Source organism: Cebus imitator, unplaced genomic scaffold (genome assembly GCF_001604975.1).
Source record: "Cebus imitator isolate Cc_AM_T3 unplaced genomic scaffold, Cebus_imitator-1.0 Scaffold96, whole genome shotgun sequence".
Lineage (NCBI taxonomy): Eukaryota > Metazoa > Chordata > Mammalia > Primates > Cebidae > Cebus > Cebus imitator.
In genome coordinates, this window is record NW_016107411.1 from 1,940,559 (window position 1) to 1,965,149 (window position 24,591).

General features: G+C 36.9%; 1 protein-coding gene across 7 annotated transcripts in view; it reads right to left on the minus strand.

Annotated features, from left to right (window-relative positions):
- The window catches only part of DGKH (diacylglycerol kinase eta), a 192,856-nt gene that overhangs the window by 54,178 nt on the left and 114,087 nt on the right, over positions 1 to 24,591 (minus strand). For 4 of the 7 annotated variants that reach the window (XM_017536129.2, XM_017536127.2, XM_037741185.1 and 1 more), the window contains exons 5-13: positions 18,977 to 19,081; positions 18,573 to 18,705; positions 14,500 to 14,606; positions 13,728 to 13,853; positions 10,130 to 10,232; positions 8,803 to 8,962; positions 6,938 to 7,046; positions 6,668 to 6,807; positions 2,242 to 2,326 (exon numbers count right to left, since the gene is read on the minus strand). In XM_017536129.2, the coding sequence (XP_017391618.1) occupies positions 2,242 to 2,326; positions 6,668 to 6,807; positions 6,938 to 7,046; positions 8,803 to 8,962; positions 10,130 to 10,232; positions 13,728 to 13,853; positions 14,500 to 14,606; positions 18,573 to 18,705; positions 18,977 to 19,081 (1,068 nt within the window). Of the gene's footprint in view, positions 1 to 2,241; positions 2,327 to 6,667; positions 6,808 to 6,937; positions 7,047 to 8,802; positions 8,963 to 10,129; positions 10,233 to 13,727; positions 13,854 to 14,499; positions 14,607 to 18,572; positions 18,706 to 18,976; positions 19,082 to 20,370; positions 20,420 to 20,449; positions 22,393 to 24,591 lie in introns of those variants that run through there. The other 3 variants (XM_017536131.2, XM_017536130.2, XM_017536133.2) reach the window with 3 other exon arrangements.

Here is a 24,591-nt window from a genome sequence, read left to right on the forward strand (position 1 = left end):
TGTCCTGTTTTATAGCCAACGAATGGGAGCTATAGGTTAGTTGAGTAATTTGCTTAAGACCCACAGCTAGTGATGTGTAGAAAAGCTAAGAAAAAAGGTTTAGTCTACTTTTATTGCAGTTTTCAAGGTAAAAAAGCCACACACAGTAAAATGCATTCCTGGCGTCAGCCTAGTTTGGGGCCTAGTCAGGGCCATTTAGAACACTCATTTAATCTGTTATTTTAAAGTGTGCTATACCTTTGTTACAAAAATAAGTTTATTTTAAAAAGTAAAGTTTCATTTAAAACCCTTTTGTACAAAAAAAGAGAGATTTCCGGCCGGGCGCGGTGGCTCAAGCCTGTAATCCCAGCACTTTGGGAGGCCGAGGCGGGTGGATCACGAGGTCAAGAGATCGAGACCATCCTGGTCAACATGGTGAAACTCCGTCTCTACTAAAAATACAAAAAATTAGCTGGGCATGGTGGTGCGTGCCTGTAATCCCAGCTACTCAGGAGGCTGAGGCAGGAGAATTGCCTGAACCCAGGAGGCGGAGGTTGCGGTGAGCCGAGATCGCGCCATTGCACTCCAGCCTGGGTAACATGAGTGAAACTCCGTCTCAAAAAAAAAAAAAGAGAGATTTCCTTCATATCTTTAGAATTGTACCTCATATTTAGTGATTTTATATATAAGTGATAAAAGTAAATCATCTACTGTTATTTTATATGCTAGAAAACAGACATTTCTAAAGTAAACTGAACAAAAAAAATCTCCTTTTTATCTTTTTTGGAAAGAAAATTAGTAACATTTACAAAAATACTGTTGGGATAAAAGACTGGTTTCTATAAAAATGTGATTTATAGAATCACATAACTAAAAATGCTGCTGAAAATCAAGCAGTAAATATATTAATCTTTAATAATGATTATCTCTGGGTGGTAGCACTACAAGTGATTTTATTTTCTTTTTCATATAATTTTGTATTTCCAAATTTTTTTAGAAGCAGTTTAGGCTATTAGCAGTTTTTATAAAAGAAAAAGTTTTAAAAATACAATGAGCTTCTCTTTTTTTTTTTTTTTTTTTAAGATGGGGTTTCACCATGTTGGTCAGGCTAGTCTTGAACTCCCGACCTCAGGTGATCTGCCCGCCTTGGCCTCCAAAGTGCTTAGATTATAGGCGTGAGCCACCACGCCCGGCACAATTAGCTTCTCTAACAAACAGCCCCATGTTTGCAGTTATCACTCCTTGCCTTAGTTTAGACAAGATCATAATTTTCTTAATGACAAAACAAAGATTTCAACTGTAAAATAAACAGATAAATTTTCCTAGAGGGAAAAATAAGCTTGCATAGATCAAATAGTCTTAACAAGAAAGAGAATAAGCCTTTGAAAGTCAGGTTCTGTTTTAAATCTACATAGCTTTGAGGTTTAATCAGAACGCTGAATCTTTAAAAACATTAGTCATTTAAGGTCTGTAGTAGGGATGGAATTAAGTGGTCTTTCTTCCTTTAACTGTATCAACAGGCTTAATCCAGAGACCTGTCTTGCTGTCCCTTCAAAAGAGTAGGGGCCGGGCACAGAGTCTCACACCTATAATGCCAGCACTTTGGGAGGCTGAGGTGGGAGATCTCTTGAGACCAGGAGGTCAAGGCTATAGTGAGCTGTGTTTGCATCACTGCATTCCAGCCAGCTTGGACCACAAAGCAAGACCCTGTCTCAAAAAGAAAAGAATACGCAAAGCAAGCAGTAAGAGAGAAACTGTATAATATTCTGGCCAGGAATATTGTTATGTTTGGAGACTGTGTAAAGAAGCTAACATCTTATAATCAAACAGGATCTAATGGCCAAAGGAGAAGATGAATAAACACTAACAGGAAACACCAGCTGACCTTCCTGGAGCTCTGCTGATAAAAAGAAAACAGGCAGGTAGAACAGGCAGGGACGACTATCTGGGCAGGAAAGCAGATAGTGCTCTACACATTTGTGTATCATTCAACTCTCACCACTTTGTAGCCTCACTTTACACATGAAGAGGCCCAGGAAGGGGAGTGACAGGGCACTCCCAGTGTGGGTGGCCATGAAAGGACTCCAACCTAGATTCTGGATTCTTCTCTCAGGGAGAGAGGACTAGAAGTAGTCAATGAGACCATACCCCAAAATGAAATTAAGTAAACATGCTACCATATCTTAGGAGTATGTTTTCTCTTTTTATTTTTCAAGATATTCACCCCCATTTCAAATGATTAGGTAAAGGGTTAAGTCTTACATAAAATTCTTCAGATGCTTCTGGAGGTCCTGGAAGTAGGGAAGCTTTTGGTGGCAATTTGAGTTCATATGTCATTATACTCCACCTGAAGGGAGAAAAACTCTTTGGTCTAAGATTTCTTTAAAATTGGATACACTAACTGTTACCATCTCATACATACACACACACGCATTCATGAGCTATGCTTTATTTTATCTTAAAACAACCAAAAATGGGGACAGAGATCACATTTCAGTAATCTCATACATGTTGAATTCATAACTTATGATTTCCACCTCTTATCATTTCTCCAATTAGTGGCTTCCAAATGTTTTAAGACCACAGCCCACAATAAGAAAACCACATGTGTTACAACACCTCCACTTCTTCACTAGGTGCAATGCATTCTGACTTTTCCATTCTTTTCTGTTCTATTTTTAAAATAATGCTCAGTGCAGTTTACTAACTAGGTTATAAATTACTCATGAGTCGTAACCTAAAGATTTAAAACAATGTCCTAGATTAAATACATACGTACTACCTATAAACAATTCCTCAACCACGCTTACCAAATCAGCTTATACATACATAAAATGAAAGTTGGCTAAACACTCCTACTTAAATTAAGAAAGAGTGAATGTAAGCATGAGAGTAGGGAAAAAATATTAATAATATTTAACTGAAGCAAATTTATTTAAATTAGCTATAAGTATTAATCTCATAGCTATAAGTATTAATATCAAAGCAAACATCAAATCATTTGGTGCTAGAGAAAAACAATCAACTCAGTATAAGTTCAATTTTCTATCAAAAATAATAATTTCAAAATTTGGGAAGAACAACTGGGCCAGGATATTATTGTAGGCTAAAAAAATATGAAATAAAGGCCAGGCATGGTGGCTCATGCCTGTAATCCCAGCACTTTGGGAGGCTGAAGTGAATGAATTGCTTGAGCTCAGGAGTTCCAGCCTGGGCAACATGTTAAAAACTCATCTCTACCAAAAAAAATAAAAAATAGCCTGGCACGGTGCTGCATGCCTGTAGTCCCAGCTACTTGGGAGGTTGAGGAAGGAGGAGCACGTGAGACTGGGAGGTAGAAGTTGCAGTGAGCTGAGATCATACCACTGCACTCCAGCCTAGGCAACACAGCCAGACTCTGTCTCAAACAAAAAAAAAAAAAAAAGAAGAAGAAAAAAGGTTGGATGTGGTGGCTCACATCTGTAATCCCAGCACTTTGGCAGGACAATGTGGGTGGATCACCTGAGGTCAACAAGGCGAAACCTCATCTCTATAAAAATTCAAAAAATTAGTCAGGCGTGGTGGCAGGTTCCTGTAATCCCAGCTACTCAGGAGGCTGAGGCAGGAGAATCACTTGAACTCGGGAGGCAGAGGTTGTAGTGAGCTGAGATCATGCCACTGCACTCCAGCCTGGGCAACAAGAGTGAAACTGCATCTCAAAAAAAAAAAGATGTGAAATAAAAATTTTTACACAAACAAAGCATAATAAAGGCAGTACTATAACACATGAATTTTAAGAAAAGTGTAAGACAGCTGAAGCTAGTGTTAGAACCCAGAGGAAGATCCCAAGATGAATATTTAAACAGAGCCTAGTTTATCATTGAAACTAAGGAGAATAAATGTTTGCATAAAAATTCAAATTCCCAGAAAGCCCTCCAACAGACATACATTATGTGTTATGATATGTAAACTAAATAGTTACTTATAGCTACTATTCAACCCTCTGCATGAAAATACTTTAAAGAAATTTATATTTGAGCACCAAAAGCTATTAATTTACCCATGCAGCAGATATACTATATTGCTCTGAGCATCTCAAAGCCACAGGGTCTGGAAACACAAGGGTGAATAAGGCTTCCCCACTGAAGCTTACGTTCTAGTGCAGAAAATAGGTATGATGCAAGCAAACAAAACAAACTCTGTAAATATCCAAACAGGGAAAATCATGAGTAGAAACATAAAAATCAAGTTCCTTATAGCTAGAAATACTTTTCTGGTCAAAGACGGTTAAATAAATGGTAAGAACTCCACCCAAATGTCTGAGTTCCTTGCACCTTCCATGCTATACCTCCCCACTTAATAGGAAATGGTTGAAGCTAAAGAAAAAGGAGAAAGTGGCAGCAAGAGATGAAAAAGTGAGGAAGAGATGCATGTGAGTACCAGCTAAGCAGAGGCAAAGGCTAGAAAGAACCACCTGGTGTGCATATATAAAGGGGAGAGAGTGCAGAGTTGAGAAAGGACCCCCGAAAGTAGACAGAGCAGGGATTGTGGTTTACCATGCCGGTTCTATTACTTATTAGCTATTTAACTTAGACAATGTAAAAACCTCCTAAACCTTTTCACCAGTAAAATGGAGACGGGAACATTAGCTATCTCTAGGAGAAGGACGATAATTAAATGAGATGATGCACGAAGTAAAACAGCTAGAAAGTGTAGGCAGACAAAAACTAAGTTGTTTTTATTCCCATTATATCCAGAAGACTAAATTTTCATCTTTATAAAATAATGCTTTTCTGGCCCACCCCACAGTGTTGTTTTGAGGATCAAATAACTCATTTGAAAAACTAATCTAATTTAGAATATTAAACAATGATTTTTTTCACTTGTTCTTTACAAACAGCAAATTAATAAAGGAAACAGAGGAATAAGATATTCCTATGTTTCTAATAAAGGTCTTAAGTTTCTGAATCCCCTTTGATTTGTGTGTATGTTTGTGTCTTCTGTTTTGTTTTGGCATACCAGCAGATATCAAGGAATCTCACCATGGGGGTGCTGTTTCTTGGCTAACCACCTGGAGAAGTGACATTTTATTTTTATTTTTTTGAGACACGTTCTTACTCTGTCACCCAGATTGTAGTGCAGTGGTGTGATCACGGCTCACTGCAATCTCCACCTCCTGGGCTCAAGTGATCCTCCCATGTGGGCATTCCAAAGTGTTGGGATTACAGGGGTGAGCCACCTCGCCCAGCTGAGAAGTGAATTTTTATAGCACACAAGGGGAAAGCACATATCCAAGGTAGATGAAAATCCTAACAGCAGGAGAAGTGGTCTTTACATTTGCAACAAAGAAAGCGTTTAAAATAATCCCTTTTGTTTGGTAACCACAGAATTGGACAGTTGTCTGGGAAATCCCCTCCAGGATCATTTACAAATAATGGTGATTTTACTTATTTATTTCCAATCTTTTTTCCCCAAAATTAGGCATAACTGACAAATAAAAAACTGTATATATTTAAGGTATACAACTTGATGTTTGGATATACATACACCACAATCAAGCTAACTGACATATTCATAAGTACCATTTCCCTTTTTCATTCCTTTTCTTCTTTTAACCTCCAGATTCTTTTAAAGGCTGGAGACTGAATCCAGTAGCACATTAGATTTTAAACTTTTATACACTTAAACTAGTGGAGTATCTCTCTCATGTAATTTTGGATAAACACAGACAAACGTTCTGCTTCCCAGCTCTCTTTTTAAATATTCTGTCAGCAAAAGAATCAACTATTACACTATTACCTTACAATAGGCAAGGTTACAATTAATTAGGTTATAGCTCATCTTAGAGTAATTACATCTCAGATTGGTGGCTCCCCGATGAAATTTTGTTATTTTTGGGAAGAGTTCCACAGGCGGCTAATTCTAACAAAGTTGTTTTGATTCATGCTACCTCAAGTTGATCATGATATTTTGACATCTGTCTTCTACTGACAGTGGGGGTTGGGAAGTGACTGGTTACTGAGTCCTATTGTTCCTTATGCCCAAGTTCTAAACACCTCCTCTATAACACTCAGGGTATACACACTGTAGTTTCTTTTTTATACATAGACATTCAGAGATAAAGCAATTAAGAGATGTGATCAAGAGTAGCAATAAACACAGTAAAAGTCCCTTCGTTTGAAGCTGTCTTCCTAATACTTCCCTATCCCTGGGAAAGGATTATTTATATCTTAACATATTTAGTTCTTATTGGGTCAATTCATCCTTAATATGTATATTTAAGAGGAGATACTCTAACAAATCTAACCTTTATACGTCCTCTTTAGCTTTCTGGAAGCCACACAATGACAGGGGGCTACCTATTATACTCATCAAAAGGCACCCTACAAAATGAACTATTTTAGCTTTTTGACCTGAACTGTAATTAAAATAGCAGTAACACAGCCTTCTATATTTAAAATAATGAGTTCCTCAGACTAGTTTTTCATAATTCATTCATTCACTATAAAACATCTTTATTGAGTGTTTTCTCTGTGATAGGCCCCATTCTCCAACTCAGGCAGGAACCAGCGCACAAGATCAGGAAAGTTCTGCCTTCTCGGAGCTTCTAGTCAGTAAAATTTATTAATAAGTCTTTATTAATAAATCATCAAAAAATGATTTCAGTGTGCTATTTTCCAACTGGTTGTAGAAAAGAATTCACTTTTACCTGTCCAACATTTTGGTACTGGCTCGTTCCAATTTCTCTAGGATCTGAGGAAGTTGGGTGTCATCATCATATGAACCTCCCCAGCCAAGAACTCGTGCAAGGTCATTTCCTGTACCCAAAGGCAACACTCCCAGCTGACACTGAAAGAGAGTGTGACAGGGTGACTTTCAGATGAGTTAGGAAACAGGGACTATTGCATTTCTGCACCTCTCTGGTAAGTATGTTAGTATGCATTCATGTTAACTAGCAAGTAAAATAACCAGCACTTGCCTGTTTATTCAAGTTGAGCTTATCAATTTCTGACAAAACCCAACCTACACTTCCATCGCCTCCACAAACAAGAATCCGGAAATTGTCAAACTTCTGAAATAATCTTAAACTGAAAGCAAAAAGGATTTTATGTTAGTATAAAGACATGAAAATCACTTTCTTCAATTCTTTGTTATTCTGTATTGGTATTCATGTTCAGATTAAATAAAAGAACTCCTACTTACATGTTAATTATACCATAAACATTCATTGAAGTGTAATTTTAACTCAAGGAAACTTCTGAATCATAAGGAGGAAAGGGAATGATAAGTAGAAATGAATATAAAATTAGGAGGAATGAGAGTGAGAAATAAGAAAACGAAAAAGAAGCAGAGGTCAGGAAAGGTAAAGTAATACAAGACGGTGGAAGTGGTGGTTTTTCTCTTTCCATTACAGGAACAAATTCTTAAGAATTACAAATCATGGGTAAGGAATAAGCTAATGAGTGACACTCAGGCAGTTCCTAAAGACACAAATCAATGTACTGCTCTCAGGATTCCCAACTAGCTTTTTCCCCTCCTCTTCTCCTATTCTCAGGCCCACCCTTCTATTTTCCCTCATCTCAACTTATGACACATCCTATCTCCTAAATGTACCCTTGTACACTTACTTCAAGTATGGTGGAAAATCTGAAAAATATTAGAGAGACAATCTCAGGAAGTTGCACCAAGAGAGATCCTTGGAGCCTTCGAGGACGAATGGGAAAAATGAATCAAGACTATAAAATAATGGAACTATAAAGGATTATAAAATGGATGTGTCAGAAAGGAGGACAAAACTACCCTAGTATGGTGGAGACAAAGAAGGCGAGAAGAGAGGCTAGATGAAGAAACTCTAGGACCTCAGCAGAGGAAAGGAAGGGTGGTACATGTAGATAAGGAAGAAGTGGGGTATAAATGGAGAAGACCAACATCCGCAGGACCAAAAGGGCCTGAGATTTAGCAAGATAAAGGCAACAGAAGCAGGAAGAAAGACTCGGGGCAAAAGTAAACAGAGGCACCAAGAGAGATGGAAGGAGAGAAATAGAGAAGACAGAGGAAAGTGTCACATTACAAAACACAAAATGCCTTTTCAGGCACTGGTATTGAAAATCCCCATTTCTACTTCTGCATTCACGCTTTAAGGTAACAGTGAAACCCAAGAGAAAAGCTGAGTTGCCCTAAGTAAATCATATAGAGGTTTGAAGGCCCCTGGTTCAGAAGACATAATATCACCTCTTAAGAAAAATCATATGCATACCCTAAAAAGGTATTGCAAGTATCACAAGGTGTATTTTTCTTCAGTGAAAATACTACTTAGTTCATTTTATCTTACAGATTTTAAGCTACATGACATCCAGAAAGCTGAAAAGAATCATCAACAAAAGTGTTTATTTGTCATCTATGTGAACTGAGTCTGAAATCCTTGAAGAACTGCCCTTGACAGCCATGACAGTCCCTGTACTTGGGTTTGATAATTGATTATTTATATTATATAAATCAATATCAGCTTTCCATGCAAATCATTTTCTAATATTACTTTCTATTTCTATATTTACACAGTTGATCTTTCCTGGAGCTAAAGAACTTGTTAGTATTTTTTGATATAGAATATATTCTAAAACATTTTCCAAACAACTGTGGAATTGAGAAATTTCAATAGAGTTTTGGAATTTAAACAAGACAGTTGTATAACCATCCAAAGGTCGTGTTAAAACTTATAATTAATGAGTTAAAAACAAGGGAGGGATCTAGAGGAATCTCTAATTTTCATGAGCTAAAAAACCAGAATCATTTAACACCTAGTCCTACATTGTATTCAAGTAAGATTTATCAATAATCAGTTACCCTAAATGAGGACCTCCATTCATTAAATCAAACACCTGAGCCGGATTTAGCAACTGTTTAAAGCGACGAAGGAACTTTACTCCCTGATTATCTCCACTCTTAGAATTGACAAAAACCAACAGAGGACTAACACAGAAGGAAAACGTTGCTCTACAGAAACCTGTAAGAAAACACAGTACAAGATCAATACATACAGCTTCCTCTTCTAAATTATTAGCAAACATTCAGAGAAAAGAAATTTATAAAAACTGGAGTATTAAGTTACAATTTAGCCCTCCAAATAGAGATAGGTTAACTATTTATATATAAACCTATATTTTAAATATATGCTCAATAATGAAAATTATACCCAAGATGATAAAAGTATCAATCACAGATAATTTAAGATATACCACCTACCTTAATTATGCTTAATTATAAGAAAAACTAATTTATTATAGTTTATAAATTCACATTTGTCAAGGAATTCATACATTCATATTAAGTATTTCAAAATATTTTAACTGCTCCTTTCTGAAGACTGAGAGAATATTTTAAGATTTATAGTAAATAAAATCAGGGCTTAGGTTGGGAGAGAGGGTTGTGAATAGCACAGCTTTAAAAAATGCCACCTCCTTTGAGGTTTATAAACTTATATCTTGAAGTTTATAAAGTTAATCTAAGATATCTATTGGCATAAATTATATAAAAAGTTTGAAAAGCATAAAGCATGACATCAGTGCAAGACATTAATAATAGTACAGTCCTATTATTCTTGGGGAATTGATTCCAGCACCCCCATGAATACCAAAATCCACAGTTGCTCAAGTCTGTTATATAAAATGGCATAGTATTACACATGGTAAAAGTCTTTGTAATATGATTTGCTTAGAAGGAAGTAATTAGTATGCAACCCCAAAATGAGTATTGTAAAGGGGTTCCTCAGCACTTCATAGTTACGTTGTAAGGTTTTGGGAAAAGTGCATTTATAGTCATATAAATTTCTACAATGAAATTACAGAAAAACATGCTAATAGGCAGTTTCAACTATAGAGGAAAAAAACTTAAAAATTAACATTTTCAGACTGTATTGCAGTATACTCAATTTGTTTACTGAAACATACCATCTAAAACTCTTATATACAGTAATTTCATGAATTTGTTCTACAACTATCACTTAAATATGTTCTTTTAAAAATTGAATGTATTTTCAGCAATTTAAATGGAATTATTTTAGAAAAAAATTACCATGATAATCAACTATAGTTACAGTCATTCTAGGAAAAGAAATACATAGATCAATATTAAATATACCAGAAATATACATACTTACACTACTACTACATACCATCGGAATCGGTGCTGTTTAGTGCAATTGGAGGTATGATAGATACTTTACATTGGCCAAGTGGACATATTGGGTGGTATAAATCTTTGCAGGCAGTGTGTACCTAACAACAAACAAATATACCTTCAAGAATCATAAAAATAAATTAATGTTTTGCCATTATAAATTACATCTAAGGAACTGATAATCTAGAATCAACTGTACCACAAAATATTCAGTAATTCATTAACTTATTTAAATGGTATAATATTTATAATTAAGGAAATGACTAAACATTTTAGAAATGGAAACTTGGTTTTAGTCCACACAAACAAATTTTTGGAATTATCTCAGAGAAGAATATATAGTTAATGAAAAACTGGTGAAGGCAAGGAGCGAGGAAGAGAAGAGACTGAGAGCAGAGGAAGGGAAACAGAGAGGAAAAGAGAAAAAGAAGGGGAATACAAAGGAGGAGGAAAACCAACCAGTATGTCAGTATCATTGCCCATAAAATAAATTGATGACAGAACATTTATTTTGTTTTTATACAAATTCTTATAAAATTTAACAAAGATAAAATCTGCAATGTGCCTGCTTTTCTGCAGCAGCAATCCTATAACTTTCTATTCACATTTCTTTTATGACATTTCCCTATTATTAAAAGTACAAGTACACCCATGCTTATGTTCTCAGCTGGACTGCTGCTCTGTAAGATAAAGGAAAGTGATGCATATCACAGGCACCCCGTAAATGTGCTTTCAGTAGAAATGAATTTCATGGTCATACAAGGTACTACTGAGAACAAGAACAAGGATAACTTATTAGGTAGGACCCAGGCAATTTAGGATACTTTGTGTACTTGTCTGCAGAGCCTTCTAAATCTTTTAACCAGTAAAAGCGGATACTTTTCATCAAGTACTTATTTAATATGACTTTATTTTATTAGTCCTTTTAGAAAACTGGCATAATTAAACCTGCATTTATCAAAACTTTTGGAAGAATAACTAAAACTTAATAGTGATTCTAATTCTGGTGATGAACTGTTTTTAGACAGTTTCCTTATGCTTTGCAATAATTAACAATACAAACGCATTTTAGAAAAACTAGCACACACAGACAGCTTTAAAAGTAATTTTAAAATGTATGAGAACCATGGAACAAAACAGAAAGAAATTTATAATAATGCTAAATAAGAAAAGCAGATGATCAAATTATGTCTTCACAATTTTTACAGAAAATGTAAAACTATGTCCACAGACCTGGACGACAGCTGGAAAAATTATAAGTTGATTCATTAGGCTTGCAGGGCTACAGGTTTTTAAATTTTGTTTGTTTTTTTATTATATAGACTATGTTTTAGGCACTAGATATCCTGTTGTTAGAAACTCATGTTTTTGTTTGTTTGTTTGTTTGTTTTGAGATGGAATTTTGCTCTTATGCCCAAGCTGAAGTGCAATGGCGCAATCTCCACTCATTACAACCTCTGCCTCCCGGGTTCAAGTGATTCTCCTGCCTCAGCCTCCCGTTTAGCTGGGATTACAGGTGCATGCCACCATGTCCAGCTAATGTTCTGTATTTTTAGTAGAAATGGGGTTTCACCATATTAGCGAGGCTGGTCTCAAACTCCAGACCTCAGGTGATCCGCCTGCCTCGGCCTCCCAAAGTGTTGAGACTACAAGCATTCATGGTTTTTTTTTTTTTTTTTCAATTGTTTGAGATGACGTTTTGCTCTTGTTGCCCAGTCTGCAGTGGAATGGTGCAATCTCAGCTCACTGCAACCTCCACCTCCCAGGTTCAAGCAATTCTTCTGCTGAAGCATCCCAAGTAGCTAGAATTACAGGCATGCACCCCTGTGCCCAGCTAATTTTTTGTATTTTTAGTAGAGATGGGGTTTCACCATGTTGGTCAGGCTGGTCTCGAACTACTGACCTCAGGTGATCAACACATCTCGGCCTCCCAAAGTACTGAGATTACAGGCATGACCCACTGCGCCAGACCAGAAACTCATATTTTAAAGGCAAAATAATATGTAAACAGGCAAATGGTTGTGTATAGAAAGTGCAAGACTAAGAGACGTGCTATAGGGTGATGGTAGCTCAGAAACCAGCATGTCAAACTTACACTGGGTGGGGCAAAAATGATGTCACAAGGTGACATTTGAGTTTGCCAGGAAAAAAAGGCCTCCTTCCTTCTACCATCTGTAATACCACTGCTATTCTAGTTAAGAAATGTTTAAAAGTTAGGGGTGAATAGAATGAGCAAGTAATAAACCTAATTAACTCTTACTGTTAAAATTAACAGAGTTTAAAAACTACTGATTTTTTTTAAAGTAGAGATAAACATATTGCAGGTAAAGAAAATTTACATAAAGACTTTCTAAAATAATTCATCACACATGATGTGTTTTCTTTCTAATATGTTGGAAGTGAACAGTTGAAACTCTAGAAGTAGAGACACAGACTTTAGTAAATGTACAGACTAATAAAAATAGCAGCAAAATTTGCTACCAATGGTTGTCCTCTCAAGAAGAAGTCTGAGGTGGGATGATGATTTAAAATCTTGTTTATGGGTAGAACTCTTTTAACATAAAAAAATGGCATAAGAGGATTTTAGGGGTTGCACTAAGATTCTAAAGAGAGATGTCTGCTACAGTCTATATATTAGATTATATAAGAGAAAAAGTATTAATAACACATCTAAGGACAGTAAAAGAGGCAATCAATGAAGAATAACAAAAGCATGAGAACAAAGAGGAGAAACACAGATTACCTATTGGGCCTAACTAAAAGGCTGTAGGGCTTACTTTCCTTTGTGGCCTATCAGACAGTCTCATTGATTAGGAAAGCAATACATCACACATCTGTTACATTTGCTGATGAACACTCTGCATACCAAAAACAATAGTTTATCCACACGTTAACATTTGAGGATGGCTTCCAAATTTCAGCCAGCAATGTTAAAAGACAAGACTCAAAACCACCAAAAAAGGCAGTCCCCATGCAAGGCAATCACTGTCATCGTAGGACAGCATCGCTCAGTGCTAAGACGAGCACTCACAGCCACAGCCTCCTCATGCTGCAGTCTTTCAACCCCATGCCACTGTCTACGTGGCCTCCTTCCTACCCTGCCTGTCCTCACACAGTTCAGCGGCCCCGTCCTCACCATAGCCGGCATCAGTAATCAGCTGCTGGCTTCATGTTAGGCTGCATGTGCTTTTCACCTCTGTCAGAGAGCGCTGATGGGGTTGCAGCAAATTTACATTTTGCATGTCAACCAAAATTTGGTGACATACCATAAAGGGGCTTCCACGTAGTAAAACGGGCTCAAACATAGCAAAGCACTATGTTGACAAAGCAAAATTAAAAAACAACAAAACTATGGGTAAGAGATCCTGAGGCATAGGAAATGAATGAACAAGAGTAAGTTTTACAGGGCATTTGAAAAAAACGACCAGACTAGGAGGACTATACCATAAGGAAAGAAGAATGTCATCGTGGGGTGTGTATACTACCAGGCTCAGCTCTGTCATCAATTCTTCGCCTTGCCTCTAAACCACGTGGATGACAAAGTTAGGGAAAGAATCTAATTAAAAATGATGAACTGATTCCAAAACCCTCACCATTGTCTTACACCAAAGGCATTTCCAATCCTGTAGACGGAGAACACTGCCACATGTTTTGTCGCAGACGGCACACTTGGCACTCACAGGCAGGTTGCCCTCAAGCCACTGGTGAGGCATCGCGAGCTGTGGAGAGGGAAGAAGGGGCAGCCAGGTGAAGATTGGCGGACACCAACCTCACCCCAGGGGAGATTTTGATTCATTTCTCACTCTAGGGGTCTGCAGTATGTGTCATGCATAGCATTCACTCATTTACCCCACATTTATTAAGCATCTATTATACCTGAACCTTCGAGGAATATAAAAGTAAGGTAAAAGCTGTGCCCTTCAGGGTTCAGGTAGAGGTTTAGCTGAGGCATGTAAAGGGATTACAATAAAGTGATCACTAAGCACTACCAGAAGCCCATATGCACAGCGCAACGGAGGCAGGGTTTTGAAAGAGGAGGTGTACTGTTGAGAGGCAGCCCCAAAGTCTGAAGAGTGGACATCTCAGCTAAGCCATAAAGAACATCCCGGAGTTCATCAAAGGGTGACAACAACAGCCCAGCACTGCGGCCACTTCTAAGCCCCATTCACAACAGATTTCCTTCAAAATCCAAGCGCTAAAGAAAGCTATGAAGGATTGAATTAAAAATAAAAACTCGGAATCAACCAAACCCTCTATTAAATCCTAGTAATAAGTATTCCTACTTATCTATCACCAGCCTTCCGCAAGAGCATAACATAAAAGAGGAGTTACGGGGAAGAGACCAGAGACAGAGCAGCAGCTTACGCCATCTTCGTCTTCTATAATATCCTTCCCGATGGAGGCCAGGGTAGTCCATTTACAGTTATTTGTTGCTCTCACTGCACATCTTTTGTGAGCCTTGAATTTACACACTAAAAAAAAAAAAAAAAAAAAAAAAAAAAGAGCAACTACTTTTAAGTGGATAAGAACTTTTGGACCAATAATTAAAGGAAATCACAGCATAAAATTTTAAAAGGGAGGGAGGAAGCAGAAGAAAACAAATGTGTTTAAAAGATTAAATTATTCTGCAACAATAGTAATGGTATTCTAGAAAACAAATATGGCTGTGTATTTGTGAAGCACTTATATCAAGCTCTAAGTAGACTGCTACTTAGAGGAACAGAAAAGAAATGAATGCAAAAGAATTACTGCTTGAGAAGGCAGACAACACGCATACAGAAGAGAGGGAGACAGAGAAGCAAATAAAATTTGGTAGCAGGTCTGCTGGTGACATCCTATTTTTAAATGTGGGTGCTGGTTACACAAACATGTTTAATTTGTGAAAATTCATCAAGTTGTATGCTTCTGATATTTGTATTTTTCTATACACATAAAATAATGATTATAAGTCTGATAATGTCAGTAAGATAAAGTTGATCCAGAGGAGCTGTAAAGTGCAAGTATACCAATGAGACAGCCAGACTTCATGGAAAATCAGTTGGTGAGGGTCACAAACACGGTGCTATCTTTGGAAAGTATTATGCTGAGATGACTAAATGATCAACTGTAGAAAGAAAGGATGATGAAGTGATATTGTCACTACAGGCTCCCCAGCCCTATTATAAAAAAAAAAAAAACTTATAAAAGAGAAATTGGAGGAAATAACTAGGAAAAAAAGCCGCACATATATGTAAAAACAACTACAGGTTATTTGAAAAATTAACCACGCTTATGAAAATCAGAACTCGACAATTATTAAATACATTTATCTCTCTAAGGAAATTATTCAAGTGTTAGTGGACACTGATGGTATATCAGTTCCCAACGTTTTAAGCTAAATAGTTAAAGATCGTTTCAATGGAAACACAATAAAGTAAGTGTTGCTAAATTTAAATGCAAGGTATCTCCTTTTCATGTGATTTTCCGGATTTCGAAGTCACTTGTTAACAAATTTTGCATTATACACCATTCTCTTGAAAGTGTCTTACTTTTATATAAAATGAAAACAAAAGCTTCAGGTACAATAACTAAGGTGTCTTTAGCCAAATATTCAAAATGCTTCATGTATAATGACTAGTCTATGTATAAATGGACAGTTAAACTGAGCAGGTTTATCCTTGAAAAATATTAGGCTAGGCCAAACAGTGGATCACGCCTGTAATCCCAACACTCTGGGAGGCCAAGGTGGGGGGATCACCTGAGGTCAGGAGTTTGAGACCAGCCAGGCCAACAAGGTGAAACACCATCTCTACTAAAAATAAAAAAAAATAGCGGGTGTGATGGCACATGCCTGTAATCCCAGCTATTCAAGATTCTTATGAGGCATAAGAATTGCTTGAGCCATTGAGCCGAGATCATGCCACTGCACTCCAGCCTGGGCGACAGAGTGAGACTCTGTCTCAGAGGGAAAAAAAAAAAGTTAATCTATACACATTGTAAATGTTTTGTTTACCTTCTCTTTTGCATACTTGGAAAAATTCTTTCCCTTTCACCATTTTTGTTAAAAATGTGTAGCTCAAACACAGACTTTATAAAAATAATACTTTACTTGAGGCCATGTGCAATGGCTCACGCCTGTAAACCAAACACTTTGGGAAGTTGAGGTGGGATGATCAGGAGGTCAGGAGATCAAGCCCATCCTGGCCAACATGATGAAACCCTGCCTCTACTAAAAATACAAAAATTACAAAATTGTTGGCATGAAGATTCATTTTATTGTGGAAATGAGGCCAGAAAGGCTAGTAAAGGTAGTGAAGGCTTCACACACTGGAAGCTGAATTCTATGCTAATATAAAGTTATTCATAGTCACTGTTGAACAAATTATTATATTTGCATCTCTTATAATATTTAAAGCCTCTTGATCTAGCTTTTAGTTTTATCAAGTAAGCTGCTTATTCAGGTTTTAGGGGGTTTTCAAAAGTGTAAGTATGACTTTATGATAAAAATATCCAGAATAACCATACTCTCATAAAACCTAAAAATGCAGTTTTTTTATATTTATAAAACCCTTGGGATTTTTTTAATCTTCTGCTACAGTTCTGAAAATACTAATAGGTAAGATACCGCAGATTAAAAAATTTTTACCAACAAAGGAAATGAATATTAATATATACTTGTCTAAAAAGAATTTTAATCCGATAATTGAGACTTTTTTAAAAAGTCCTGAAAATTACATTATTTATAGAAGAATATAACAAATTTATTTAAAGACTTTTAAGTTTCTTATTCTCACCAACTAATTTTCATTTTTTTAAATGCCTAGAAAATATTCAGTAATTCCACTATTGACACAATTTTTAAATAAATATATTTAATAATGTATAACCCTCAAATCAGAAGGGTACCACAGAGTGTCTCAGATGTGGTGTCTTTTTAGCATTTTTGCAATAACAATTTTAGTAAAATCTTTAAAATAATACCATATAATATTACAGACCTGGTAGGAGTTATTCAGCTCTATGTGAACCCTTTTAGATTACTAAACTCATGTAAAGGCCAATCACATCTCTTTGGAACCATTCTTTAAGTCTAAAAAGAAACATTTAATGCGTTCTCCAAATTTTCTCCTTCATGAATTTTAATGCATGAGGCCCATGATGCAAATTTCTAATTATCTACTTGATAAGTTTCTTACAAAACACAGTTACAAACTTCTTACAATTTATTTCACTAGAAAAGTAGTTTTATTATATGTATTTGCTCATTTAGTTTTTATAGTGATTCTATGAGGTATAAATGACTATTGTCCCCATCTTAACAATGAGGAGAGGAAAGTCTAAGTGAGTTGAACTACTTTTCCTGGTCATAGTTTGCAATGATGGAAGTGGAAGAGGGTTTAACTGAAGAACTCTAGTCTTAACCACTATGCTATATCGTATTCAACAGCTGAAACAATGACATAGTGCATATTTTATAGTTCAAAATCAATTAAGGCTGTGACTCTATTACTACTTTATTACTTAATTATAAATAAGTGATATTCCAAATTACTTAAATGTTTGGATTTGAGAAAAAAAGCTGGTATTATCATATATAGTTTAAAAAGTAGTATACAACAGTATCATCACTGAAGTATGAAATAAATCTAAAGAAGTTATAAGTTTTCTGTCGGCAATTATTAAGGTATTTGCCGTTGGCGGTCACTGCTCTTATATTAACAATAACTCACAAATCTGTTCATGCCTCTAATCCCAGTACTTTGGGAGGCCAATGTGGGAGGACTGCTTGAGCCCAGGAGTTTGAGACCAGCCTGGGCAATATAGTGAGACCCTGTCGCTAGAAACTCACAAAAAAAAATTAGCCAGGTATGATGGTGCTTGACTGTAGTCCCAGCTACTGGGGAGACTGAGGTAGGAGGATCGCTTGGGCCCAGGAGGCTGAAGCTGCAGAGAGACTTAATCATGCCACTACATTCCAGGGCGGGTGACAGAGAGAGAACCTTTCTCAAAACAAAACAGAATAACAGCATAGGCCTTATTTTTAGAAAATTTTAAAGAAATTAGAAAGGATGATATCTTTTTAGATTAAACAAATGAAAGAAAATAATATTTAAAACAATGCAATATAATTAACAATCAGAAATTCTGCCAAAGAATAAATACTGTCCTCACAAAAAGTTTTGCTCTCCGTAATCAACCAGAATAAAGAATACCAGAATGATTATTACAAGGTCCAAAGATTTTTTTTTTTAGACAGTAGTTCCTAGTTTCTTGAGGGTAAAATGCTGTATTTTGATTTATGTGTCCTTTAAATGACTGTTATTTTTTTCCTGAGCAAAAGTATTTCCCAAGCTAGTCCTATATGTGGAGAGCTCAATTTTAAGCTACAATAAAACCAGTGCCAGCATGTCTACAGTATGGTCACTGCTGGGAGAAACACATGCTAGGTGCTATAGTACCTTCGCAGGACAGGCCGTGGGAGGTGACTCCAGAAAGACTTTCTCTGCACACGTTACAGAAGGTGGGTCGGGCATGGGAGCAGGCGTACCAGTTGTGCATCCCTGAGAAATGTTCCACATTAAACTGGGCCACCTGGAAATGAGATGTGAGGACAGATGTGCCAAACCAGCAAACAAGACTACAGATGCTGAGCTGTTTGGAATGCATATAGTTACAGTCAGACTTTCACATCTATCACTTTTAAAACCAAAGCACTTCGCTTTAAGCTAAGAAGTTCAAAATCTGATTTAAACAAGTTGCCGAATGAGTTTACACATACTTATGTTTGCACAGTAGAGCTCTGGCCCTTCGGTTAACATTTATTCTCTAAGAACATGAGATGAAAGAAAAGATGCTATTTTACCTCATAAGGTTCTCTGGTCTGTACAGACTTCAGGGAGCTGATCCAATCTTCCATCTCCTTTCTGTTCTCAGCACACAGCATTAGCCTTCTGAATGGAGTGATGATCTGAAAGGGATAATCCAATCTAATGATTGTTAATACCCAAAGAGAAAGATTGTCGCAAAACCTAACATATTCTGAGGTAATTCCATTTCTAACCTGAGCCTTTATTTCTTATGCTTTTGTCCTCTGTATACAGAAATAATGTGGTCTAGGAAAGAAAAAGCCTAAGGAGTTTTTCTGTCTTTGATCCTTTTGCTACTGACTTGGGCTCTTTAGTTCTTTTTTCTAAGGCTATGAACCCAAATAAACAATGCATTCTTATTCTATGGAATATATCTTGAAAACTGATTTTAAATACACTTCAAAATGATTCATAGTAAGCTTAGCAGGAATACATAGTTCTCAATATGGCAAATATTTTTAAAGTAAAAATCAAAGGAATGCAACACTAAATCATTTCCTTTTTTTTTTTTTTTTTGGTAAAGATGGGGTTTCACCATGTTGGCCAGGGTGGCCTCAATCTCTTGACCTCATGATCTGCCCACCTGGGCCTCCCAAAATGCTGGGATTACAGGTATGAGCCACCGCACCTGACCACCTAATTGACTTATTACCGTATCAAGAATATTCTGTTAATATTTAAATAAATTGAGTTTACATATAATTTCCACTGCCTATTTTAATGATTTATGAAGATTCTTCCCCCATTGTGTAGAACTCTACTGTACTACTATTTAGTGAGAGCAGGGACGAAGAATTACCATAAACATCCTTTTGTTGGCTTTAGAGAAGAAAACAATTGCAACTTTCACCTTTTCTCACGTCATTAAAAAGGCAACTTAACTACATTAAGGACCTTAAAGCAAGTGGACTGAAAACTTCACGCTGTCATAGCACCAAAGTGCTTCAAAGTAAGATTCCAAAATGACTTGAAAGAAGCCCCTATTTATTTGTAAATACAATATTCTGGTTGTAGTCTTGAAGTTACTAAATCCTACCCATTTACTGTCAAGAAGAGATCATTTATTTACTCGCAGAACAAGAGCAAAATGTTGCATTCGTACCTAGAAACTATTTCCAAAGAATAAACCACATATCTATTTATATAGCAAATAAGAATTTTTCTCAAGTTAAAAGCCTCTTGATCACATGGTAAGTCTAAACATCACATTGCATTATAGAGCAGATTTCACAAGTAATGAAAAAGCAATAATCATCTAAAACAAAGAAAAAGAAGGAATCCTTCCCAAAAGGAGTAAACTAGTAAAAGCCTAAAACCATTACTATTCATCTTAAAAAATAAGTCCATTATTCAAAACAACAGAGAGATTAATCCAGTCTTAGCTACTCACGAGTCACTGCCGCCTCTCATTTGTCATGGGTTTAGGCTACAGAACCCAGAAGCTTTGAATACATCTGACAGGCACTCACCCTTAAATACAGCCAGCCAAAAGTCACATGGAAGAGGAGCACCAATCAGTCAGCTCTGGATATTTGTTAATTGCATATGAAATTGAAGAGAACCTCACTTTTGCATTTTCTTGTTTTCCACGACCCTCTTTGGACAAAGCTTATTAACAGTTGGTCACTTCTCTTCCTGAATAAATAGTTAATGCAAAGAACAATGCCTCTCATTACTTAGGAGCCAAATGGATGCTTTATTGCTTCAAAATGTTTTTCTAGGACAGCTCATGAGATGCAGCAGAGAGGTACCATTAAATCATAATACACTCCTGGCTCTAATGACTGGCACAGCATTTCACAGTCTCCACGTTTCACTGGACTCGCTGATGTTTTCTGAATAAATATTGTCTCTAGCATTTATTGTATTTGTTTTTTGCTACTTTATACGATGTAACTCGAAGGATTCCCTCTCCTTCCCTCATATGAGATAAAGTACCATGAGACAAGCATTTTTCAGACAAATAAACCAGGCTTGCTATTTTGTTCTTTAACTGTGTTCTTTGCTGAATTCTAAGTAAAGCATGATGACTAATGGTTTTAACTGTCTTTAGTGCCTTTACATTAAATGTCTGTAAAGTCATTGTGAATTCAACAAAAAGGGGAGAAAGGATAAAGAACAGCTTCTAATTTTTCTTTGTATACGTGGAATTACAAAAATGCCTCAATTCTAAATGATTTCAGCAATATAATCATGTGTGTTTATATACTAATAAAGTAAAATGCATGCATTTGCAATTTCTCCTTTTCAATAAAAATGTTTTAAAGTGAACTGTAATGGGCAAGGAAAGATCACAGCACATTTAATACAGTTACATTTTTCAAAGGCAAAATTCTTCTGATTTATAGGCCTTGTGATTAAGAAATCTACTGATTATAAAGTGACATTATAAGAAGTCAATATGAAAAAGAAATCATACTGGATTTGTGGCTATAGTGCCAAAAATACCGAGCAGTGCGGAGTTGTCTGGGCTCACTAGACAAGCCTGGCTTACCAACAAACCCTTAACGCCTCCCAGATGGACCTTTTCCTTCCTGGGGAAATCCCTCAGCAGTCCTTCAATGCTCTAGTCCCCTCCCACCTTTTATGTAAATTCTTCCTCATCCCAGACCTTCCTTGGAAAGGATGGGACAGACACAGCTGCTGACTGACAGGCTCTGGTTATCCCTAGCTGAAATGCATTATACTGCAGCAGCTTCTCATCGAAATTTTTATTAGAACATACCCGGGGAGAAGCAAACTCCAAAATGTATTTAGTTCTTATTTTGAGAATAAGATGTCCTACAAGTGAGTAAGACAGGGGAGGTGGAAGGATAGAACACAATCCCTCTACCATACTGGGGGGAGGGGTTATTCACCAGTGAAAACTAGGCCTGGTAAGGAGGACAGGTCCAGGACATTTCTGAAACTAGAAGATGTTTTACTTTTCCTGGAAGAGCTGAAGCTCACCTATCCTAAAATATCTCCTAGTCCTTGTCCTTATCTCAACCCCACTCTGTCCCCTCCTACCACCATATTCACCAATCTTTTTTTTTCAGACAGACCTGAACTTAAGTAATTTTTTCAAACCATAACCACCATCCACACCTCAGATTCTGGGGTACATCTGCCTGTCTGTTCATCCATTCAATAATTTATTGAGCATGTACTACATGCCAGGACCCAGGGATAAAAACCAAGTGGGCTTTGCCTTGAAGAGGCTACAAGGAAGACAAGAAGTAAACCAAGGACTTCCTTGCCTAAAAAAGTACTACAGAAGATGGGGCCCAAAGGACAGACATCTAAATCAGTTCCCTAAGTGCTAACTCAGACAATATACAAACTCCATTAACAGAAGTATTGCCCCACTTTGGGAATTACTAGCCTATAAGGATTGATCCAACAACACCATTATGTAAGAGTCAAAAATTTCTTAGTCTGGCAATGCATATAAATACATAAAACAGACATAAAACAATTTTGCATTAAATATAAAAATCTATAGAAGGTAGGTAGGATGTCAAATCTATAAATGTGCATGGGGCAAAAAAATGTATACATAGCTAAACACTACACTGCTAACTTTCAGTGAAAGGATGACAGGTAATTTTAATAGTAACTTTTTTTGGCTATGGTTTTGTTTTGTTTTTTGAGATAGGGTCTTGCTTTACTGCCCAGGCTAGAGTACAGTGGCTCAATCACACCTCATTGCAACCTCAACCTCCTGTGCTCATGTGATCCTCCTACCTCAGCCTCCTGAGTAGCTGGGACCACAGGTATATGCCACCTCATGCAGCTGATTTATTTTTAGTTTTGTAGAGATGGGGTCTCCCTATGTTCCCCAGGCTGGTCTCTATCTCCTGGCTTCAAGCCATCCTCTAACCTCAGCCTCCCGAAGTGCTGGGATCACAGGTGTAAACCACCATGCCAGCCTTTCTGTAGTTTCTAAAGCAAATATGCACTACTTCTGTAATAAAGACATTACTTTTTTACTGAAAGAGAGAATTTAGAATTTAAAAATTTACATTGTTCCAAAATAGGAATCCTCAAACTCTGCTGTACATTAGAATCATCTGGGGTTTTTAAAAATCCCCATGTCTAGGCTATACTCCATGAACACAGAACACCTGAGGGTGAGACCGCAGTATTTTGGGGGGCCAGGTGTGGTCGCTCATGCCTGTAATCCCAGCACTTTGGGAGGCCAAGGCAGGGGGATCAGTTGAGATGAGAAGTTCAAGGCCCAGTATTTTTCTGAAAACTCTCAGGTAATTCCAAAGTGTGGTCAAGATTGAGACGTGGTGTCTAAAGACATTTTATTGTTCCCCACAACAATGTTAGAACTTAATGAAAGAAGTTTCCACAGAGAAGTGAATTAGAGGGAGCTGTTAAGTCTCAACTGGAAATCACTTATATAAAAGCACAATCTAACTCTGTCTCTAAAGTTTGGAGTTAGCCTGGGCACGGTGGCTAACTCCTGTAATGCCAGCACTTTGGGAGGCTGAGGTGGGCAGATTGCCTGAGTCAGAAGATTGAGACCAGTCTAGCCAATATGGTGAGACCCAATCTCTACCAAATATGTATATAAATTAGCTGGGCATGGTGGCGCATGCCTGTAGTCTCAGCTACTTGAGAAGCTGAGCCAGGAGAATCACATGAACCTGGGAAGCAGAGCCTGCAGTAAGCTGAGATTGTGCCACTGCACTCCAGCCTGGGCAACAGAGCAAGACTATCTCTCAAAAAAAAAAAAAAATCTTTGCAATCAGACTAACCCAGCCTGTTGATCCCAACAACATCCCTTCTTACCCATCTCACTGTGGACACATTTCCTGAGCTCCCTGAGCCTGTCTGTCCTCTGCCAAGAAGGGATAGAGAAGTGGTAACTCACAGCTCTGCGGCATCAGGTGTGGATCCATGAGATAATCCAGGTAAAACATTTAGTATAGTCTCTGCCACGCAGTCAGCCTCAATAAACGTTAGCATCACAATTCTTCTTAGCAGTCAAAGAAATCACATACACATTTACAGATTTCTTCTGCAGTGTATATTTTTTGAGTAAGTGTGGTCCAAGATGAAAGTCAAATGAAAAGTCAAAAATGGAGTCATGGAGACATGTGTCAACAAAATAGTCACTGACTAGGATGGGAATGATAATGACCGATTGACCTTAGAAAATATTAGGAAAATATCAACCAACAAATTGGGAAAAAATGGACCCTCCTTAATCGCACTTGCATCTAACCTTGCCCAAAGTGGAAGTATAAAATGGCAAAATGTTTATTAAAATGAAGAGTATCAGAATCTGTATGTCACTGAAAGAATTCAGCATGGTATCTCTAGTAAGTATCACATGTAAACTATTTAAGATAGCCAGCTACTCATTTTAACTCAGATTTTTATTCTGCAATGATGGAAATTCTGCAAATTTCTCTGGTCAGATTAAATGTCCAACAACTTTTTCTGTTAGGAAATTCTTATTTCTTTACAACAAATTGATCCCATCTGCTCTATTGCAGGCTTACTGTTGTATTGTTAGTGATTAATCCTGAACTGCTTTTATTAAAATAAAAATTCATATGCAATGTGAAGTCTTTATGGGAAAGCAGCACAAGCAAATATTTTTTTTTTTTTTTTT